Genomic DNA, 22,386 nt, shown 5'->3' with positions numbered 1-22,386 from the left:
CTACAATATCGAGTAACTTCTGAAGTTGTAAAACCTCCATAAATAGATTTGATGAGCATAATCTCTAATTTTACAAACTATTGTTCTCCCTGTAAGGCACCTTAATTGAAAATGTACCAAAATAAAAGTTTAGATTTTGTAATATTCGTCACTAAACTGGTCTTATTTCTTTTATATACAAAATTCCTTCAAGGAAGTTGGTTTACAATTTTTTGTATACGTGACAAATAACACATTCATGCATAATTTACAAAATAGAAGCATTTGTTTGATGTATTTAAAATTAACACATTAGATATTCTATTATGACCTCATAAATATACTGAAAGTTTATTCCTTTTCTTTGTTGAATATTTCCTAAAATGTTCTTCCAGTTGTGGATTTAATTATACTTATACATTTAAACAGCTGTTACTGATGTTTTTCAGATTTTAATCTTAATGTTTAGTCCACGAAAAATGATATATATTATATACATTAATTAATATAAAATAAAAACAAACTATAGAAAAGCTAACAAAGGCCATGCTTGTATCTTGTTTATTTTGATGTTTGCGTCTGTCTCTGTTTATTATATTTTAAGCAACAAAAACAAATATTATTTGTCATTCTTCCGACTTCCTACTGTCACGCGGATACGTGGCAGGTTTGCGTCGACAGGTTGAGGGTTCAGGAGATGAGTTGTGACCCGGAAGCACTTTTTTGCAACACCAAACAAGCGGATGTACCGTTTGTTAGCTAGCCGAAAAAAACAAGTCTGTTACAAGTTGCATTATTGTCATTATTATTGAGTGACAGTTGAATCTGGAATAGACAGTGCGCGGTGACGGATGTTTGCAATCATACGTTAACTTATCAGGATTCATCATTTGTGAATTTTGAGAGCCGGACAGTTACCGAAGCTAGTTAGCTTAGCATTGCTAACGAGGCCAGAGGCTGTAGCGTATCAGTTTAGCGTTGGTTGGTTAACGTGGATGTTTTGCAGCGAGCTGAACTGATACCAGATACAGAGAGACGTGTATTTATGTATTTATTCAACAACTGTGCTTAACCAACAGCTACAGGTTGAAGGCATGTTATTAAACGTGTCGAGCAAAATACCGTGTTAAAGGTACAGGTGCAGGTTTGTTTTTGATGGTTTAGAAAATTAAGCTGAAGATAAAAAAGTGCAGTCATGGACGATTTTAGCTCGATCAGCCTGCTGTCTCTTGCGATGTTAGTGGGATGTTATGTGGCCGGGACGATACCTTTAGCAGTCAACTTTTCAGAGGTAAGTCTAAGACACAATAAGCTTAAAAAATGTGCTTCCTGGAAGCTTGCAGTAACTTTGACCACGTTTCAAAACTTACAGGGAGGTAGAAGTTAATCTCTGTCGTTGCCTGTTAATCTAAAGAAGCTGTGATTGCATCATGCTGTTACCAGATCATCCATTGCTTAAAAACAATGAGACTTGTGCTGATGGTTCCTCTGTGCTTGTGTTTCTCCAGGAGAAGCTGAAGCTGATCACTGTGCTGGGAGCAGGGCTGCTGTGTGGGACTGCTCTGGCTGTTATTATTCCTGAGGGGGTCCACGCACTTTATGCAGAAATACTGGAAGGTAGACGTCACCAAGACACTGATTCACAAATATATTAAAGGACGACCTAGTCCTCCCTCTCTCTTGGATGAAGATGTTGTTCCATTCCATTATGTTTGGACCAGTAATTTGGCGTAATTAGGCTACAATTTCATTGTTTTAGTCAATAAATTGTTAGAAAAACATGAATAATGTCTGGCACAATATAACAAAGTCCAAAGGAACCTTCCTCAAATTGCTTTTTTTATCCAAAATACAAAAATACCATGTAGACCAAATGTATAGTGATATATCAAAGGCAAATCCTCACGTCATAGAAACTAAAATTTGCTTGATAGTTAACTTAAACAATGAATTGATAAACAAATATTTTGCTGATGAATTTCTGAAGTTGATTAATTGACAAATCTTTTCAGCTGTCAATCAGATCTCAATCATCTTTATTGAGGATAATTCACTCAGCGTCAGTGCTGCTCTCCAGTTATTCCCGGGTACATGTAATAAAAACAAACAATGAGGCAACTAAGGTATGTCAGTGGGAGCAGGAGTCTGTCCACATTTAAGTTTGAAAGCCTGAAAACTAGCTTGTCATCTTGTAGATCTGCTCCGCTGCGTCCAGATGGTGTCACAGTAATACTGAAGGCTACTTTTAAACACAGTCGGTTCAGTTATTCCAAAAAATACGTGGAATTGTTTGCTGGCTTAACATCAGTTAAAATCAGTAAAGCTCAGTGCTTGAAACGTATTGGACAGCACTTTGTACGTCGTCTTTCAAAAGGCGCTTTAAAGATAAAGTTGACTTATTTACTAAAACTATTTCCGGCCGGGCCTCCATTTCCTGTCAGTTTTCTACTGTGTACTGTCTAATTAAAGAAACTTTAATGTCTTTGCCTCTTTTCCAGCATTTTAGACTCATTCAGCAGAAATAGAAAATATATAATATGAAGACATTCGTCTGAGTAGACTAACAGTTTGAGTCTTTTTCAAACAGAACAAAGTTCAACAAGCTGTAAAGAACTAGTGGACATCTGTTCTTGCACAACAAACTTAGTCAAACATGGATGTTTGTTTTGTGATCATTTGTATTGATACGTTCCTCTGTGTCTCAAGAGAATGCTCTGTGGATTAGTGATGGCTTCTGACTGTTCAGCAGAGTAATCAGGTCTTTTTTAACAGCCCATGTGCCTGCCTCCTCCTGCTCTCTCCTGTCCCGTGTTTCTGCAGGTGCACACGAGAACCACGGCCAGGCTGGAGCCGTGGAAGTGTCCGAGGCGAAGGGTGAAGCGGACGCAGCCCTGAGTGTCGGCGGGAAACACGAGCACAGTCACGAGCAGCTTCACGCCTGCATCGGAGTGTCTCTGGTTCTGGGCTTCGTCTTCATGCTGCTGGTGGACCAGATAGGCAGCTCTCATGTGCACAGCACAGAAGGTCAGTGTTACAAGAGACAGCAAGCACAACTGTTAGGGCACCCAAAGCCCTCGTATATGTGGAGAATTAGTTTGTGAGGATGGTGCTTGGTGACAGCAGCTTTGTCATTCGACTCATCAAGTGGTAATCTTCTCCGGACCAAACGCCCAGATGCGCCCAACATGTGACGCTACACAGTTCTTACTCAGCGTGGAGACTTTGTTCTCTCATTATTACTTGGTTCTACTTTTATATATTTGTTAAACCTAATATACATTTATTTTTATTTTTTTAGGTTTAGATCCAGAGTCGGCAAGAGTCGCCTCCTCAAAAATCACAACCACCCTAGGTCTGGTGGTCCACGCTGCAGGTAGGTCTGCTCTTGAATATTTATTGTCTCATAAAGATGCTTTATAAGACTTTTTATGTTCAAATCGTCCTTATTAGTCTAAATCACAAATTGGTGCTGTGATAGAGAATGGCCTTCTTAATATACATGGATGTGATCAGACAGATCTTGTGTAGTTACATTTAATGCACACTTAACAGCTTTATTCTCTGCTACACCTGAGTTTATTTTGAACTGATCTTAAGAATTACTGCTTTATGGAAAATTAAAAAACATTATTTTTTATTTCATTTATTATTTTTTTGCGGTTTTCACAATATTAGAACCTGGTAGATGTGCAGATATGAAAGATGTCTCGTTAACTGTCTGTTGTCTCCAGCTGATGGAGTGGCGCTGGGAGCTGCTGCCTCCACCTCTCAGACCAGCGTTCAGCTCATTGTCTTTGTAGCCATCATGCTGCACAAGGTAATAACGGCTCATATCTCGTACAGTAGATCAACGCTTTTCAAGATCCTTTTTAAATATCTAGTTTTATTGGATACGCATTGATGTACTTTACCGTGTAGCAGCAGTAGAGCTGAAACAAGGTTTTTGTGATCGGCACTTTAACCTGTTATTTCGACTTCGTATCGACTAAATGATGAATCGAGAATTTATTGGCAGATCAAAAGATAATAGAAATAGAATTGTTAGTTGCCGCTCTAAGCGCATGTGAGCCTGTGTGAACTCTACTGCTCTGTCGTCTACAGGCCCCGGCAGCGTTCGGCCTGGTGTCGTTCCTGATGCATGCTGGTCTTGAGAGGAACCGGATCCGCAAACATCTCCTGGTCTTTGCCCTGGCAGCGCCCGTCCTGGCCATGCTCACCTTTTTAGGCCTCAGTCAGGTAAAGAAATGATGCAACCCTCTCCTGGAGGCAGTAAGTGTATTTGTTGTTTCCTCTGAAATTGAAAACCAGTTTGACCGGTGAGACTTCAGGACTCTACAAGAGACGGAGGGAAAACGTTTCTCGGTGGAACACATTTTTAACAATTCCTTTGACATTTTCCCCTCACACTGTCTTTGTGTGTTCCCGTCCTCAGAGCAGCAAGGAGGCCCTGTCAGACGTCAACGCCACCGGCGTCGCCATGCTCTTCTCTGCTGGCACCTTCCTCTACGTGGCCACCGTCCACGTCCTCCCTGAGGTCGGGGGCGGCGGCCACAGCCACGGAGGGAACGGAGGGAAAGGACTGAGCAAGGTGGAGGTGGGAGCTCTGGTGCTGGGCTGCCTCATTCCTCTGGTGCTCTCTGTCGGTCACCACCATTAGACCCAGACTGCAGGACGGATTTAAGACAGGTGTACAGGGGGGGGGGGGGGGGGAGTGGAGACAGAGACTTCAAACATTGTGGATCTAAATGTCTTGTTGCTTGTTGTCTGCTGATGGACCTCGCGGACCAGACTGGTGCTCGTTGCGGGGACATCTCATGACTTAAACAGGGACTGAATGACGGTAGGGCAATCAAGAGTTGCCGCAGAGACAACGGAGGATCACGGCAATGTTTTATCTGACGGCGAACCATCTCACAGCTGCTGTATGTGTCCATTTATTCCACCAGAAAGCCCTTTTTAAGAGACACCAGCAGCTGTTTGTTTCGATCGACGTGGAGTTTTCAGAGTTGCATTATCGCGCTCGTTCAAAGTCAAAGAACCAACCCGGATTCATCACAGGGATGTTTTACTAGGTTGCTCAGTGAGATTTAGATTTGAAGAAGCCGCTGATATCAAGAAAGCAAACTCTCTTTTTTTAAATAACTGTACAAAGTGTAAATCTCTTTGCAACAACTCAGATAGATGTGAGCTGATTTTCAAGTGCCATAGTAGGAAGATGAGAGCGATACCCGAAGAGACGGCGCCATGAGGACGTCACCACAGAAGTAGAATAGGAACGCTACACATAAACATGGCCGCCCCTCTGACCACCCTGCTACGTTGATTTGAATGTCCCTTCTACCCCTTCTATTTCTATTGACATTACAGTTCGTCGTCAACCTTCCCGACGTATCTTTCTGACCGACGGAGATCTTTTCCTGGCAGCCGACTATGAAGCGGGATGAGGGATCAGCTCGAATAAACACCCAGATGTTCGTCACACACGTTTCTTTGTCTCTTGAGTTTGCCTTTTGTTTCTTGGCCTGACGGGAAGCTTTTCTACGATGCGGATACTGATGATGTGTTTCTAGTCGGTTCAAACCCGAGTCCTGAACGAGGAGAAGACACGACCAGCGGCGCAACAGTCACTTTCATTTTTAGTTTCTGTGATTGCTTATCTTTTGTTCTGTTTTACTTTGGGAGTAATTATAAATAGAAGTCGGAGGGGAAACAAATGTGTATAGAATTGTCTTAATTGATTGTATAGAGTTACTAAGATTATCTGGAGGCGGAGGGATACTTCAGCAGCTCTGAATGAATGGTTTGGATGAAACCGTTTAGGGACCATCGGCTCAGGAGAACAAACATATTACAGAGCCAGGCAGGAGGATTTTCAACTTTTTTCTTTTTGGTTTTTGGTTTACTCCTCATTAGTTAATCGTACCTGAGCAATAATCATACGCATGTAGTCGGGGCAATGTTGCAGCAGAGTCTGAAATGGCTTCATAGGGTTTGCCTTCATCCTCAAAGCGCTGGTCATGTGATTCAGATCGACTCTCTGGAACGCAGCCCCCCCCCCTTCTCTGCCTCGGTACAACTAAAACAGTAACCGGTTGATGCATTAAAGCCTAAGCAGGGACAGGACGGGTGGATATTGTGAGTGTTACTGTATCACTGTGCCTGCTCATGTATATGTATGTATGTACGTACGTGTGCTGTAGAGAGTAACTGCTTCTTTCCACAATCATCACCATCATGATCTCGTGTGAGACGGAACTGCTGACTCACAAACACATGGGTTCTTTTAAAGCTTACATTTTTTGGACATGGATGGACGGCTCTGACACGAGGCGTCGGACGGTCTGAGGAGTCTCTGGTTTATGTACAAATAGAACGTTTTCTACAAACGCAACTCTTCAATTAATTCCAAGTTTATACGATGAGAAGACGAAGAAGAAACCTGCCGCGGTGTTTTAGAGAGGAAGGGTCGGGTCGCATGCAGACCAGCAGCTGCATGACTGTTTTATTTGTTGTGGGATGCTGTGTGTGTGTGTGTGTGTGTGTGTACAAAAGGGAAAGAACTCCACTGTGTTGCTTCACACACAGCCCCATCATGTGCCAGTTCATCTACACGTTGCATCAGGATCCCTGCTGAGATTTGGCTTTTACGTCTTCCCATGTCTTTATGATGTGATTCCAGTGTAACTAACTGGAGCATCGTGGTTATGATCGTTGGTTCAAACTTTTTAATGAATGAATATGAAGCTTCATCATGAACAGTTAAAATACTGGACCATCACATTTTGAGTGTCGGCACTCAACATCTTTGATCAAACATGCGTATAAAATGAGAAGATGTAACTGTAGAAACTGGTTAAACTGCCCGATATCTGCAGGACATTTGATGCTTCGTCTCCCACACAAACAGGAAGAGATGATGGCACATGTTGGGGCTGAGTGGAGGTTTTGGATCAAGTCAATATTTGTAATGGTTTCAGTGGGGGTGTATCTTTATTTCCTTTCTTTTTCTGTCATTCCAGAATGAGTCTGCCTTATTTCCATACTTTTGGTTGTGAAAATCTGTTTTAAAGCGATGTGTTTTATGACGACTAAATTAAAGTTTTTTTAACTGGTGAAAATGTTCTCCTATTTTTGATTATTTAAGCAACAAATGTTGCAGTAACATGTCAGCTACCTGTTGATTTTAACAGGAAGAATTCATCAGTTTTTTATATATATTTGATGCCAGTTTATAGAAAGCAGTTTTCCCATGTATGAAGATTTATTGTATTCATCGAGGTAAGAATTTATGAATTCCTATCATTCCGTTCGGTCACATTTTTAACAAATTGTGTGATTTCCCTTAAATTAAATGTTGATTCGGAGTAATTTCTATCCTGACGGGATGTTGTTCTCATGCAGGCTCATCTTCTTTGTTGAGGCTGAGCTGTCAACATCTTTATAATCTGCTGTCCATCCACTCCGCCACATGCTGTGTAAATTAATCTGATACTCAACAAAGCTGAGCTGCATGGCAACCGCTCTGACTCTCCATCCTCTTTAGCAGGAAGTCGTGCAGCCCCGCCTCTGCCCCAGATGGTCTACTAATGCTGGAACAACGGATGGAGTGAGTGATGGAGTGATGGATGGATGGACGGAGAGTTCATACCTGCCAAGAGCTGGAGACCGCGGCGACTCCAGTAATCTGAATAACAGCTTTTACCGGCTTCAGATTTAGCAACTCACTCCTAAAGCTGCCCTCCCTCGCCCCTCCCTCGCCCCCCCCCCTCCCCCATCACCCATCTCCTCCCAGTACTGCTCCACTTCCTCCCTCTTTCTCCCTGTCATCCCTGGTTTCATCTCGCCGTTGCTGTGCGGTCAGTCTGCCTCCGGCGTGGTGAGCGTATTGACGGCCGCATCATTCCACCCTGCTGAGTTATTGGAACAGTTACTTTTCTGTGTATTGAAGCTGTCCCTGCAGCTGTCCGTGCACCTCAGTGCCTGTGCACTGGGTGTTATCCAGCAAATTTTTATTGACTGACTGTATTATCAATTTTTTCTATTTTATTGATAGCTTTTTTGTTTTTGCCCAACCTCCCAGGGCGTGGAAATCCAGAGAGGATGTTCTCATCTTCGTCCAGAAACTCTCTCTCCTCTCCCTGGCTGTCCATGGAGCAGTCGGACTCTGAAGCGTTGGACATCAGCACCAAGGTGCAGCTGCACGGGGTGCTGTGGAAGAGGCCCTTCGGACGGCCATCGGCCAAGTGGTCCCGCAGGTGAGGGAGGGGTGTGAGTCACCTGGTGGTCTTTATCTTTCAGCCTCAGACTGAGCACTTTACACTGCAGTTCTGGGGAGAACTTCTGCCTCGCTGCTGCGTATAAAACCTCGTCAAAAGCTACATTAACTTTAAAAACAATGGAAATCTGCTTTTTCTTTAATATTTAAAGAGTTGACATTCATGGAGAACATTGTTCTCGTTACGGACATAAAATGCTGAATATTCTTAGAGAACGGTCATATTTTCCTTCCAAGGAGTGTCACACACACGATACTAAAAAGTGAATCTTTGCTATTTAGAATAGATTGATAGATAGAATATTGACGATTGATTTGACACCACAGGTATAAAATATTGTTTTTTCTACTTTTCTGAAGGCAAAAACTATTTTATTTGCTTTACAGCTGCAGTGGAAAATATCTGTAGTGACTTTTCCTTTTAGAAAAACATCACAAATTACAGAAAATTATGATTTTTGTGACAGAAGTTTAGATTCCACACAGTTCTTTTCACATCCCAGTGTCAGTGTGTCCTGTTACGAGTGTAGCTTTGGATGTTAAAATGCCGGGGTTGGTACCTTATGTCATGATAATGCTCTTAGTTTACGTAACAGTTAAAACGACAGTACACGGTGGATCCAGAGAGTCCATTTGCTGTCATAAAGGTCAGAAGAATTTGGTAAACGCTCATTTGGTTTCTCGTGCCAAAGAGAGATTTCAGGGTATTTACTTTTGTCACCAGCTTTATTTATCAGGGAATCAAACAAGTCACCTGCTTTTGTTGAGAACATGGGCAGACGTTGGTTCCTTTCAGCCCCTCAGGATTCACTCACTGCTGCTTTCATTGTCTTCCTCGGTACAAAGATTCTTCATCATCAAAGACAGCTTCCTGCTCTACTATGCGGAGAGCGAGAGGAAAAACTTTGAGACCAACCGGTACTTGAACATCCACCCCAAGGTGAGCCGCTGCATCCTCTCTGAACGCCTGTAAGATGGTGGAACATGTGTGGCTGTTGTTTTATTGGATGACTACGTGCACATAAAGATTTAGGAGGATTTAGATTAATAACTGTGTGTTTCAGTCACTTTGTTCTTTTAGGAACAGAAGGCTTTGACCTGTATTATCCAGAAACATTATAAATAATGTGCTGTGTTTCTGTCACAGGGAGTCATTCCTTTGGGAGGATGTGTGGTGTCAGCGAATGAAAACATGGGCATGCCGTTCGCCATCGTGGTCGACCTGGAAGACTTCACTGTGAGACCCTGATCCTGTCACACATTCACTCCATTACTTCATCAGCCTCACAGAGGTTTAAAGTATCATTATTAAGACGGACCAAGGCATAACGGCGCAGACAGAGAACCAGTTTATGCAAACATAGCAACACACAGTGTCACAATTGATTGCATGACAAAGCAGCTTGCAGAGCCGAGCGGAGTTCGCTCTTTCTGAACTGTACTTCTACAACTGTAATGGCGTGAGACGTCAGCTTAATCCTGCATCAAATGGGACACATAATGGAGTGAACTTAACTGCACACAGTGTTGCATACATTTTTACTATGTCAGCAGCCTAAAGATATTTTACAGCCTACGATCTTTATTGACAATCTGCTGATGTATAATGCTGTGTATCCGTCCCACAGGGCACCATCGTCCTGGCCGCTGAGTCTGGGGAGGAGCAGGTCCAGTGGATGGAGATGCTGCAGGAGTCAGGGAAAGTGTGAGTATTCCACTGATGCAGAACATGACTCTAAAAGCTGCTTTCTTTGAATTGTTATTGGTTTATAGAATTACTTTGACAGCAGAAGTTTTAGTTTGTCGAAAAATCTGACGATCCCAAAGTTGTCGGCAATTTTCAGCTCAAACTCGAGACTTTTAAGTTGTAAACTCGAGACTTTTAATTCCCGTCAGCTGGGGCTGACGGGAATGTCATTAGTTTGCCAGGTAATTGGTCATAAATCAAAGTATTGGGACAGATTGAAACTTTCGAATCATAATTCATCCTCTGGGGAACATTCTAGTGTGTATCAAATTTCACCAGAATCCGACCAAGACTCAACATGTTTTTCAATGGAAACCAAAAACGTCCGATGGCCACCGAAATGTTTCGGATTCCTCCTCAGTGAACCGTGAATGTCTGGACTTATGTTCGTGGCAAACCATCCAGTAACTGTTGAGCTAGTTCACTGACTACGTGAAGACTTTGACCTGCTGGTGGAGCTTGAGAAGAAGTCAGAGGATGGCTAAAGTCATCCCTTAGTTTTGTTTAAATCTCTGCGTTCACCCAACAGCACGTGGAAGAGCGCCCAGCTGGGGGAGGCCATGATCGAGAGTCTGGCGGCTCAGGGGCTGCAGCTGGCCAAGGAGAAGCAGGTGTATCTGGGTAAACATGGACGGAAGTCACCGCAGCTTTTTAAAGTCTCAACCAGCTCAGACCGTTTACAAGACGTCGTTTTCTTTCTCCAGATAAACTGATGGAAGAGACTGAGGAGCTCGGTCATCAGAGAGCACAGAGAGAGGTGAGACCTTTTCATTTACTCCACTGGTGTCATCACACCAACAGTATGTTAGGTGGAAAGAGTTAAGTTGTAAATTTACGAGGAAATAACTTGAATATTCTCTGAGATTAAAGTCCAATTTATCAGAAAAAGTGTTGTTTGACTTTGCACGATTTGATTCCCCTCACCACAGCTTGCTGTAAGTAATGCCTGCAGTGGATGATCCCAATGAAATGACACTTTGCAATCAGATAAAGCAATAAGGAAATGCTCAAACTCCAGAATCTCCAAATAATCATGAGCATCCATGAATTCAATTAATTAAAGTCATTATTTCCCAGAAACCAAGATGACTTCTTCAAAAACCTTCTTTAATCCAACCAGCAACCAACCAAAAGCCAAAGATATTCAGTTGACTTTGATATAGAACACAGGAACACACAAAGCAAATCAAAGGTTTTAATAAATGATCAGAACTGTTGTAGAATCATTTTCTGTCGAACAACTACTTGATTCATTCTTTCACGTTGTACGTTGTTGCTGAGTCTTTTTCTTGTTAAAGATTTGTCCCACTGCTCTTGTTTGGTTGATCATTAACCTCCACGCAGGAGCTGGAGCGTCTGAACCAGGTTCTGGAGGAGGAGAAGATGAAGTTTGAGGAGGTGGTGGTGGAGCTGAAGGCGGAGCAGGAGCATATCAAACTGTAAGGAAATATGTTCCAGTTAATGTGAACTGCTACCGATTTACAATTCACAGGTCTGTACATGAATGTGATTTATTTTCTGCCGTGTGATTGGCGGCAGAGACCTGGACGGCACGGCTCAGTCCCTGAAAGGTGTTGAGAGTGAAAAAGAAGAGCTGAGCAGTTTAACCGTCATGCTGCAGAAATCCATCGAGGTATGATAAAAGAAAAAGAAAAAGGAGCTGTTTATCTGTCGGTGTTGTTTATCTAATCTAACTCCCGGCCACAAAGCAAAGACGCACATTTACTAAAATATCAAACGATTCCCTTGACATAAAAATATCATGACCTATTCTCTCAGAATAACAAAACCTATTGAATTGTTTAATGTGGCTTTTACTCTCCTTTTACTCACTGTTAACCTCGAAACATTGTCTTTCACGAAGTTGATAACTGATCTTAAAATGTAACCATGTTGCTCGTTTAGAAATGTAAGCAGAGGGGAGAAATAATTCAAAAGATAATTTGTGATCATCGATAATAAAAAGCAAGTCATGAGTGAGATACAAGATTGTTTTTGTTCAAATGGACAGGAAGGTTATTTATTTATTCATTATTATTGGACATTTTTCCAGCGTAAGGAAGGAGTGAATGCTCAACTTCCTGTGAATTATTTTCGACTGAGTCGACTTGGTGGGATCTGAATCTGCTGTTTTGCCCTTCAGGAGCTCTCTCAGGAGAAACGGAGAACTCTGGAGCTGCTGGGGGTGAAGGAGCAGAAGGAGACCGATAAGGCGGGGGGGAGCTCAGCCTGCAGGGAGCCCGAGGTCGGAGAGGATCCCGGAGAAGTGGACCTGCTGCAGGACCTGAAACACATCGAGGAGCAAATGAAGATCCTGCTGAAGGAGAAGGAGCAAGCTGTCGTCAAGTGAGTGACGATTTAGAGACAGAATCAAGCATCAACACTGGTCATCAAAACCTGCAGAAGTCCTTTGTGTCGATTTAAAGTTAAAGGCTTCAAATTCTCGGAGTCGTTCAGGCTGAAAGCTTCTTATTAAGAAGTGTTTTTCTCACAAAAATGACTATATTTTAAGCGTCAAAACTGAAAAGAATTGAAGGCGATATCGGCTGACAAGAGCGCTGCGGTTAAGTTTTGGCACCCAAAGGGTCAAACACTGTGTGCTAATGGCACAGAGGATGTTACTGCGAGTGGAAATGTGTATTGATCCCTAAACAACCAGCCACATTGATTATAGTGAGTGGGATATTACAGGCAGCTGCTATCGACTGTGCAGCTCTAATGTTCTGGTGCGAACACTGAAGTATCCGAGCCATTACGTTGTGTTTCCATGAGCTCTGCCTTCACCCTCCTCCCTCTCCCTCTCACTCACTCTCCTCCCTCTCCCTCTGCCTTCACTCTCCTCCCTCTCCCTCTCACTCACTCTTCTCCCTCTCCCTCTTACTCACTCTCCTCCCTCTCCCTCTCACTCACTCTCCTCCCTCTCCCTCTCACTCACTCTCCTCCCTCTCACTCTCACTCACTCTCCTCCCTCTCACTCACTCTCCTCCCTCTCACTCACTCTCCTCCCTCTCCCTCTCACTCCCTCTCCTCCCTCTCACTCACTCTCCTCCCTCTCACTCACTCTCCTCCCTCTCACTCTCACTCACTCTCCTCCCTCTCACTCTCACTCACTCTGCTCCCTCTCACTCTCGCTCACTCTCCTCCCTCTCACTCTCACTCCCTCTCCTCCCTCTCACTCTCACTCACTCTCCTCCCTCTCACTCTCACTCACTCTCCTCCCTCTCACTCACTCTCCTCCCTCTCCCTCTCACTCACTCTCCTCCCTCTCACTCACTCTCCTCCCTCTCCCTCTCACTCACTCTCCTCCCTCTCCCTCTCACTCACTCTCCTCCCTCTCCCTCTCACTCACTCTCCTCCCTCTCCCGCTCACTCACTCTCCTCCCTCTCTCTCTCACTCACTCTGCTCCTCTGACTGACACGTACAGCTGCAGCTGCATGGAAAAATACAAACATCAAACCATACAATATTTTTCTTATCAAACTGATGCTCACTTGATTTGCAAAACAAAAGTCCTGCAACAAATATCAGTTTGTGTTGAGACGATGACTTTAGTTTGCATTTTGACTCAAATCTATGAGATGTTTTTGAGGCAGTTAAATTAGATTTGTATGGGAAACGCATAAATCCACTGATGCAATATATTTAGTGTAAAAAAACATCTTTTCCTGCATTTGTTTGTCCTTGAAAGGTGTTTTTTTATATATATTTTGTTCAGTTATTTACATTATTGAGCAGCAGAAAGACCAGAAACTGGAGTTTAAAAAATGATGGTAAAGAATTTATCACAGGACCTTTTTATGGGTTTGTTATATTATAACTGACATTTCTTTATTTTCATTGATTTATTGCTTTCTTTTTCTTTCTTTATTATCGTTTTTTACATATTTTAACACATGTATGAGATCTGAATTTGTCTTGAATTTTCATGATCAAAGAATATATACATTTTAAAAACTATATATATATATATATATATATATATATATATATATACACACACACACAGAAGCATAGCTTAGCATAAAGACTGGAAACAGGGGGAAATAGCTAGCCTGGCTGTTTTTAAGGCAAGAAGCAGCTCCTCTAAAGCTCACTAACTAACACGTTATGTCTTGTTTGTTAAATTATTTCAAAAAGTGGCGTCTCAAATGACTCTTAGTTGTAATACCATGTTCACAGGACGCAAGTAAGTTTCCAAAGTGTCAAACTATTCCTTGAAGTGTCTCACAGAAAGCTCTGTGCTTCCTGTTGTAACCTTGAAATCAAATGCCAGGTGTGTGTTTGTGTGCATTCCTCTGTGCATTCCTCCGTAGAGCTCAGTGAGCACAGCATGGCACCCAGCTCTGCAGTCCTGACGGCGAAGGCCACCAGAAGCACCATTTACAGCTTTTTAACGGCTTTACGGCTAAAGCTTTGAGCTTTGAAATGGGTTTAAATAATGCCAAAATCATTTACAATTGCCAAATCTGAGTTATGAACATGTTGTCATTAGGATAAAGATATGCACAACGTGTCTCTATGTTGTTACGTTGTGTGTGATGATGATGATGATGATGTTGTGTGTTTGTCGCCCAGGCTCAGGGACAACGATGAGCGGGCTCATGTCCTGCAGCAGGAGAGGGAGTACTACTCTTCTCAGGCTCAGACGCTGCAGCAGTCGCTCTCTCAGCTCACTGTGGACAAACAGCAGACCGAGGCCGAGCTCAAGGTAACGAAGCATGACTCGGCAACAAATCACTGCTCACAGTCAGTTTGAAGGTGACCGTATTAATCTGTTTTCATATATTTTATTTATTCAGCTTTCTGGTCAATCATATGTTCTGTAAAGTGTGTTTCCCAACATGAAGGTGTGAAGGTGGTTTAACATTTTTCGATGGATTATTTATTAAAAACGTAGGACAATTTTCCAAACCCAAAAAGGAACATTTAATCCTTTGGTTTGTCTGAAATTGTCTGAAATACTTTGAGCCTTTAAAATAATGACTTACAGAATGTGTCAGTTTTTAATAAATAGAAGCAATACAGAGGACATGACCTCAGTATTTGTAGCAAATAACTAAAAAGGATTTTTGAACAAACCAGTTGGATGTAACTTTGACATTCAGGGTGCTTCATCCCGTCAGATTTTTCACTGGCACCCAGTCCGACGTGCTCATCTCGCATTACATTTACTGGAACAAAAGAAGCTCATTGTCCACTCTGCTTCCTGGTTTCTCTGTATGAAATTACTTTTGTTTCCTCTTGAAATTCATGTTTTACATAACTATAAAGATGGACAAGCCTGTAGTGCTGCTTGGTATTCATTTTGAGGTGCTGTGTCCTTTAAACGTCACGAGACAGTTTGAATTTTAATAAACAGACTTCTTCAGCTGAGGAAAACCTTTCCTCCATCACATCAGCTCAGTTTATCATTAAAAGCCCAATATTTCCACATCCAGATTCAGTATATCGCTGTAACCCACTCAGTTTTAAATCAACATCCTGTGTGTTTTCCCTGTGTGTGTTAGGCGGAGATAGAGTCTCGGGTGGAGCTGGAGAAGAGACTGAATCTGGCTGAACAGGCTCTGCAGGACCTGGAGAAAGGCCTGGACTCACTGGAGCGGACCAAAGAGACCGACGAGAAGATGAAGGGCGGTGTGACTCAGCTGAGGAGTGAGTGCATCCACCGGGACCTTCATGTCTCATGTTATGTGCCCCAACATTGCATTTAGTTCACATGAGGACGGCAGCCAGAATATAATCAGTATGTCCCAGTAAAATAGGTAAATGAATCTGCATTTTAGCAGGTTTATGCATATTATGCTCTTTAACGGGTTTAGATACAGCTTTTAAACACACACAAGGTGCATCATCTGATCTGAGACTTGCACCTGCGTGACTGCCCTCCTCTGGATGGAGTTTGTATCACATGTTGATCATATTTAGCATATATCAGTCAAAGATAATGAAATATGTTTCATGTTCTTAAGTCCACAGAACATTTTGACTTTTATTTGATGTAATTTAATCACTAGAAATTACCACGCATAACCAATGCAACTAATAATTATCGAGAGTCTGAAATGTCACAAAATGCCTGCTCATTCCTCAAGGTGATCTCTTCATATCGTTTCTTTTATTTTGAACAAATGTCCAAAGACAGCTGCAACAAGGTATTTTAGCTGAAGAAAATATGACTAAACTTATTGATTGAATTGATTGTCAAAAACGTTGCTAATCTTTGCAGCTCTAAAATGATAAATTATGAAAATGAAAATGCTACACTCTGAGTTTACTCTGGGCTGAGTAATAATTCAATATACCTGTTTTCATGTCTCCATATAAACTTATAGTAAAGTTTTAATATTGAGCTAATGGTTCATAGTTCTAATGTCAAAATAAAATAAAAGTCACACAGACTGACTCTGACTTTTGGCAATATTTAGGATTTTGTTCCAGTAAAAGCAACAAACAATTTCAATCAATGGGATGAACACAAATGTAACTGTTTTTCCATTATTTTTAACACTTTAGTAACATATTTATATCTGTGTCACATACTCTAAACGCAAAATCTTACAGAGAGCTTACATTACTTTTCTGTTCCCATACTTAAGTCGCACAATGACACAAAAGTACACAAAAAGTAAGTGGACTTTGCCTTTAGAGTATGTTTATATTTTACATCAAATTATTTTTGTCCTTCTGAAAATTACACATTTAGGTTTTGCCACTAATAATAGACTAAATATCAGGATGTGGCCTGCTAATGTGTGTATGTTTACGTGTGTTTTTAATGTGTGTGTGTGTTTGACCAGGATTCTTTGAGGAGTGCATCTGTGCAGCGGAGATCGAGGCGAAGCTTCCATCGATAATGAAGAACGCCGTGTATCTGCACAAAGCTGCCGCACGCAGGATCAAGAGCTGCCGCATCCAGAGGAGAGCCTCCAGACGCCACTGGTGTAAGTCTGGTCATCACACATGCTACACGATGACTTTTTTCGACATGCTATACTATGACTTTTCGACATGCTATACTATGACTTTTCGACATGCTATACTATGACTTTTCGACATGCTATATATGACTTTTTTCGACATGCTATATATGACTTTTTTCGACATGCTATATATGACTTTTTTCGACATGCTATATATGACTTTTTTCGACATGCTATATATGACTTTTTTCGACATGCTATATATGACTTTTTTCGACATGCTATACGATGACTTTTTTCGACATGCTATACTATGACGTTTTTCGACATGCTACACTATGACTTTTTTCGACATGCTATACTATGACTTTTTTCGACATGCTATATATGACTTTTTTCGACATGCTATATATGACTTTTTTCGACATGCTATATATGACTTTTTTCGACATGCTATATATGACTTTTTTCGACATGCTATACTATGACGTTTTTCGACATGCTACACTATGACATTTTTCGACATGCTATACTATGACTTTTTAATGACTTTTTTCGACATGCTATACTATGACTTTTTTCGACATGCTATACTATGACTTTTTAATGACTTTTTTCGACATGCTATACTATGACGTTTTTCGACATGCTACACTATGACTTTTTAATGACTTTTTTCGACATGCTATACTATGACTTTTTTCGACATGCTATACTATGACTTTTTAATGACTTTTTTCGACATGCTATATACTATGACGTTTTTCGACATGCTACACTATGACTTTTTAATGACTTTTTTCGACATGCTATACTATGACTTTTTTCGACATGCTATACTATGACTTTTTTCGACATGCTATACTATGACTTTTTTCGACATGCTATACTATGACGTTTTTCGACATGCTACACTATGACTTTTTAATGACTTTTTTCGACATGCTATCCGATGACTTTTTTCGACATGCTATACTATGACTTTTTAATGATTTTTTCGACATGCTATACTATGACTTTTTTCGACATGCTATACTATGACTTTTTAATGACTTTTTTCGACATGCTATACTATGACGTTTTTCGACATGCTATACTATGACTTTTTAATGACTTTTTTCGACATGCTATACTATGACTTTTTTCGACATGCTATACTATGACTTTTTTCGACATGCTATCCAATGACTTTTTTCGACATGCTATACTATGACTTTTTTCGACATGCTATACTATGACTTTTTTCGACATGCTATACTATGACTTTTTAATGACTTTTTTCGACATGCTATACTATGACTTTTTTCGACATGCTATACTATGACTTTTTAATGACTTTTTTCGACATGCTATACTATGACGTTTTTCGACATGCTATACTATGACTTTTTAATGACTTTTTTCGACATGCTATACTATGACTTTTTAATGACTTTTTTCGACATGCTATACTATGACGTTTTTCGACATGCTACACTATGACTTTTTTCGACATGCTATACTATGACTTTTTAATGACTTTTTTCGACATGCTATATATGACTTTTTTCGACATGCTATACGATGACTTTTTTCGACATGCTATACCATGACTTTTTTCGACATGCTATACCATGACTTTTTTCGACATGCTATACCATGACTTTTTTCGACATGCTATACGATGACTTTTTTCGACATGCTATACGATGACTTTTTTCGACATGCTATACGATGACTTTTTTCGACATGCTATACGATGACTTTTTCCGACATGCTATACGATGACTTTTTTCGACATGCTATATGACTTTTTTCGACATGCTATACTATGACTTTTTAATGACTTTTTTCGACATGTTATATATGACTTTTTTCGACATGCTACATATGACTTTTTTAGACATGCTATACGATGACTTTTTTCGACATGCTACACTATGACTTTTTTCGACATGCTACACTATGACTTTTTTCGACATGCTACACTGACTTTTTCAGACATGCTATATATGACTCTTTTAGACATGCTGTACGACTTTTTTAGACATGCTAAATGACTTTTTTAGACATGCTATATATGACTTTTTTCGACATGCTACACTGACATTTTTAGAAATGCTATATATGACTTTTTAATGACTTTTTTCGACATGCTATACTATGACTTTTTAATGACTTTTTTCGACATGCTATACTATGACTTTTTTCGACATGCTATACTATGACTTTTTAATGACTTTTTTCGACATGCTATACTATGACGTTTTTCGACATGCTACACTATGACTTTTTAATGACTTTTTTCGACATGCTATACTATGACTTTTTTCGACATGCTATACTATGACTTTTTAATGACTTTTTTCGACATGCTATACTATGACGTTTTTCGACATGCTACACTATGACTTTTTAATGACTTTTTTCGACATGCTATACTATGACTTTTTTCGACATGCTATACTATGACTTTTTTCGACATGCTATACTATGACTTTTTTCGACATGCTATACTATGACGTTTTTCGACATGCTACACTATGACTTTTTAATGACTTTTTTCGACATGCTATCCGATGACTTTTTTCGACATGCTATACTATGACTTTTTACGACATGCTATACTATGACTTTTTTCGACATGCTATACTATGACTTTTTAATGACTTTTTTCGACATGCTATACTATGACGTTTTTCGACATGCTATACTATGACTTTTTAATGACTTTTTTCGACATGCTATACTATGACTTTTTTCGACATGCTATACTATGACTTTTTTCGACATGCTATCCGATGACTTTTTTCGACATGCTATACTATGACTTTTTTCGACATGCTATACTATGACTTTTTTCGACATGCTATACTATGACTTTTTAATGACTTTTTTCGACATGCTATACTATGACGTTTTTCGACATGCTATACTATGACTTTTTAATGACTTTTTTCGACATGCTATACTATGACTTTTTTCGACATGCTATACTATGACTTTTTAATGACTTTTTTCGACATGCTATATATGACTTTTTTCGACATGCTATACGATGACTTTTTTCGACATGCTATACGATGACTTTTTTCGACATGCTATACGATGACTTTTTTCGACATGCTATACGATGACTTTTTTCGACATGCTATACCATGACTTTTTTCGACATGCTATACGATGACTTTTTTCGACATGCTATACGATGACTTTTTTCGACATGCTATACGATGACTTTTTCCGACATGCTATACGATGACTTTTTTCGACATGCTATATGACTTTTTTCGACATGCTATACTATGACTTTTTAATGACTTTTTTCGACATGTTATATATGACTTTTTTCGACATGCTACATATGACTTTTTTAGACATGCTATACGATGACTTTTTTCGACATGCTACACTATGACTTTTTTCGACATGCTACACTATGACTTTTTTCGACATGCTATACGATGACTTTTTTCTACATGCTATACGATGACTTTTTTCGACATTCTATACTTTGACTTTTTTCGACATGCTACACTGACTTTTTCAGACATGCTATATATGACTCTTTTAGACATGCTGTACGACTTTTTTAGACATGCTAAATGACTTTTTTAGACATGCTATATATGACTTTTTTCGACATGCTACACTGACATTTTTAGAAATGCTATATATGACTTTTTTCGACATGCTACACTGACTTTTTTAGAAATGCTACACTATGACTTTTTTCGACATGCTACACTGACTTTTTTCGACATGCCACACTATGATTTTCGACAGTGGATTTTTTCCTGGCACGTTATTACTTTGTTTTACATTTTTCCACGACATACTACGATTTTAAAAAAGCATGCTATACTAGGCATCTATTAATAGCTATGAGTATCTAATTGTTTTTTTTCTCTCTGCTGTTACAGTAAAGCACTCAAAGTCTTTTGCTGCAGCCAGTCCTGATGATGACAGCATGGAGGAGCTGCGGGAGACGGCCCGACGACTGACCTCTGACAGTGACTTGAGAGTGAGAGAGTGTGTACAAGATCATTGCTCTTAAGGACGCTACGAACAAAACAGGACTGAGAGGAGAGACGGCATTGTTAAGGGGGGAGTGAGTGATTTAGAGATCCTGATCCGAATCCCCCTAAGATACTGTAGATGATTGTACACAGAAATCTATTAAATGTCATCAGCCCATTTCCACCGTACAGTTCCAGAAACTATGGAGCCAAAAGAGGAACTGTTTTTGCACATTACTGTTTGTGGTCCTGTCGAACCTGATAGATAGATAGAAGACCAGATTTGATTTAGCAAAAGAGTAATTATGATAAGTGTAAACTACATGAAAGTTCGGACCATTGCACTACAGTAGTGGGACTCTAGACTCCACCTGATAAGATAAGTTGTGATGATACTATTACGATTGAACAGATAGCACACACAATGCAAATCCATCTTGTAAAATTGTTTTTATTCTCCTGGTTTTGTCTGTATGCACATATTGTATCATTTACATTCACAGAGACTTTTTGAAAACTACTCACATATTTGTGTTAAATTGACCATTTCATTATTGCTACAACTGAAAATCTGTCCTTGACGCAGCAACTCAATGTAAATCACTGACATAAGCATTTTGGGATAATGTACAAATTATAACTGAACACCTGAAATGATACAGAAAAGAAGCCCACATGTTAGGGTGTTAGGGTAAGGTGAGAGGGTTCATAGGGACCGAACAACATGCCTTGATGCGAATAAAGCTGTTTTTGAACCTTGTACATGTCATGTCATTTATGCATCTAAATAGATACTGTTACTAGTTTCAAATGAAAAAAAACTCTTGATATGGATGTATTTCCATGAGAGGAAAGGTTTGGTGTTTTCAACTTGATAAAGTTCAGTGTGGTAAGAGGAGGATTGTAGGTTACATCACCAGCACCTGAAGGAAATAAAATGAGAATGTGATCAATACAAGTAACAATACAGTGTCGAAAGACAGATAATGAACAAACCTAGTATAGCATGTCGAAAAGTCATGAGATACTGTCGAAAAGAAAACGTCATAAAAGTCAGTATAGCATGACAAATAATACAAAGGTTCATAACACAATATACCATAAAGTCATAGGATAGCATGTCGAAAAAAGTCATCGTATAGCATGTCGAAAATAGTCATGAAAAAGTCATAGTATAGCATGTCGAAAAAAGTCATCGTATAGCATGTCGAAAAAAGTCATAGTATAGCATGTCGAAAAAAGTCATTTAAAAAGTCATAGTATAGCATGTCGAAAAAAGTCATCGTATAGCATGTCGAAAAAAGTCATAGTATAGCATGTCGAAAAAAGTCATTTAAAAAGTCATAGTATAGCATGTCGAAAAAAGTCATAGTATAGCATGTCGAAAAAAGTCATATTATAGCATGTCGAAAAAAGTCATCGGCTAGCATGTCGAAAAAAGTCATAGTATAGCATGTCGAAAAAAG

General features: G+C 40.0%; 2 protein-coding genes across 2 annotated transcripts; both read left to right on the top strand.

The window, feature by feature from the left end:
- The first annotated feature begins 732 nt into the window (after positions 1 to 732).
- On the top strand, positions 733 to 7,097 carry slc39a9 (solute carrier family 39 member 9). The gene is made up of 7 exons (XM_079286247.1): positions 733 to 1,270; positions 1,488 to 1,596; positions 2,800 to 3,003; positions 3,278 to 3,352; positions 3,711 to 3,796; positions 4,081 to 4,215; positions 4,412 to 7,097. Exons 1-7 carry the CDS (start codon positions 1,175 to 1,177, stop codon positions 4,634 to 4,636), a joined length of 930 nt encoding a protein of 309 aa, XP_079142373.1. The 5' UTR covers positions 733 to 1,174; the 3' UTR covers positions 4,637 to 7,097.
- Positions 7,098 to 8,079: 982 nt separating this feature from the next.
- On the top strand, positions 8,080 to 21,496 carry plekhd1 (pleckstrin homology domain containing, family D (with coiled-coil domains) member 1; the record flags this gene model as incomplete). Its single annotated transcript, XM_079286033.1, is given in 14 exon segments — positions 8,080 to 8,234; positions 9,101 to 9,194; positions 9,402 to 9,491; positions 9,883 to 9,959; positions 10,531 to 10,622; positions 10,706 to 10,758; positions 11,346 to 11,440; positions 11,541 to 11,634; positions 12,145 to 12,347; positions 14,578 to 14,710; positions 15,510 to 15,654; positions 16,800 to 16,943; positions 20,825 to 20,928; positions 20,930 to 21,496. Coding segments are annotated over 14 exon segments (1,566 nt in total). The 3' UTR covers positions 21,017 to 21,496.
- Between the last annotated feature and the right edge of the window lie 890 nt (positions 21,497 to 22,386).

This window comes from Melanostigma gelatinosum (genome assembly GCF_949748355.1).
Source record: "Melanostigma gelatinosum genome assembly, chromosome: 16".
In the NCBI taxonomy this organism is placed as follows: domain Eukaryota; kingdom Metazoa; phylum Chordata; class Actinopteri; order Perciformes; family Zoarcidae; genus Melanostigma; species Melanostigma gelatinosum.
This window is presented reverse-complemented; position numbering and strand designations above follow the sequence as displayed.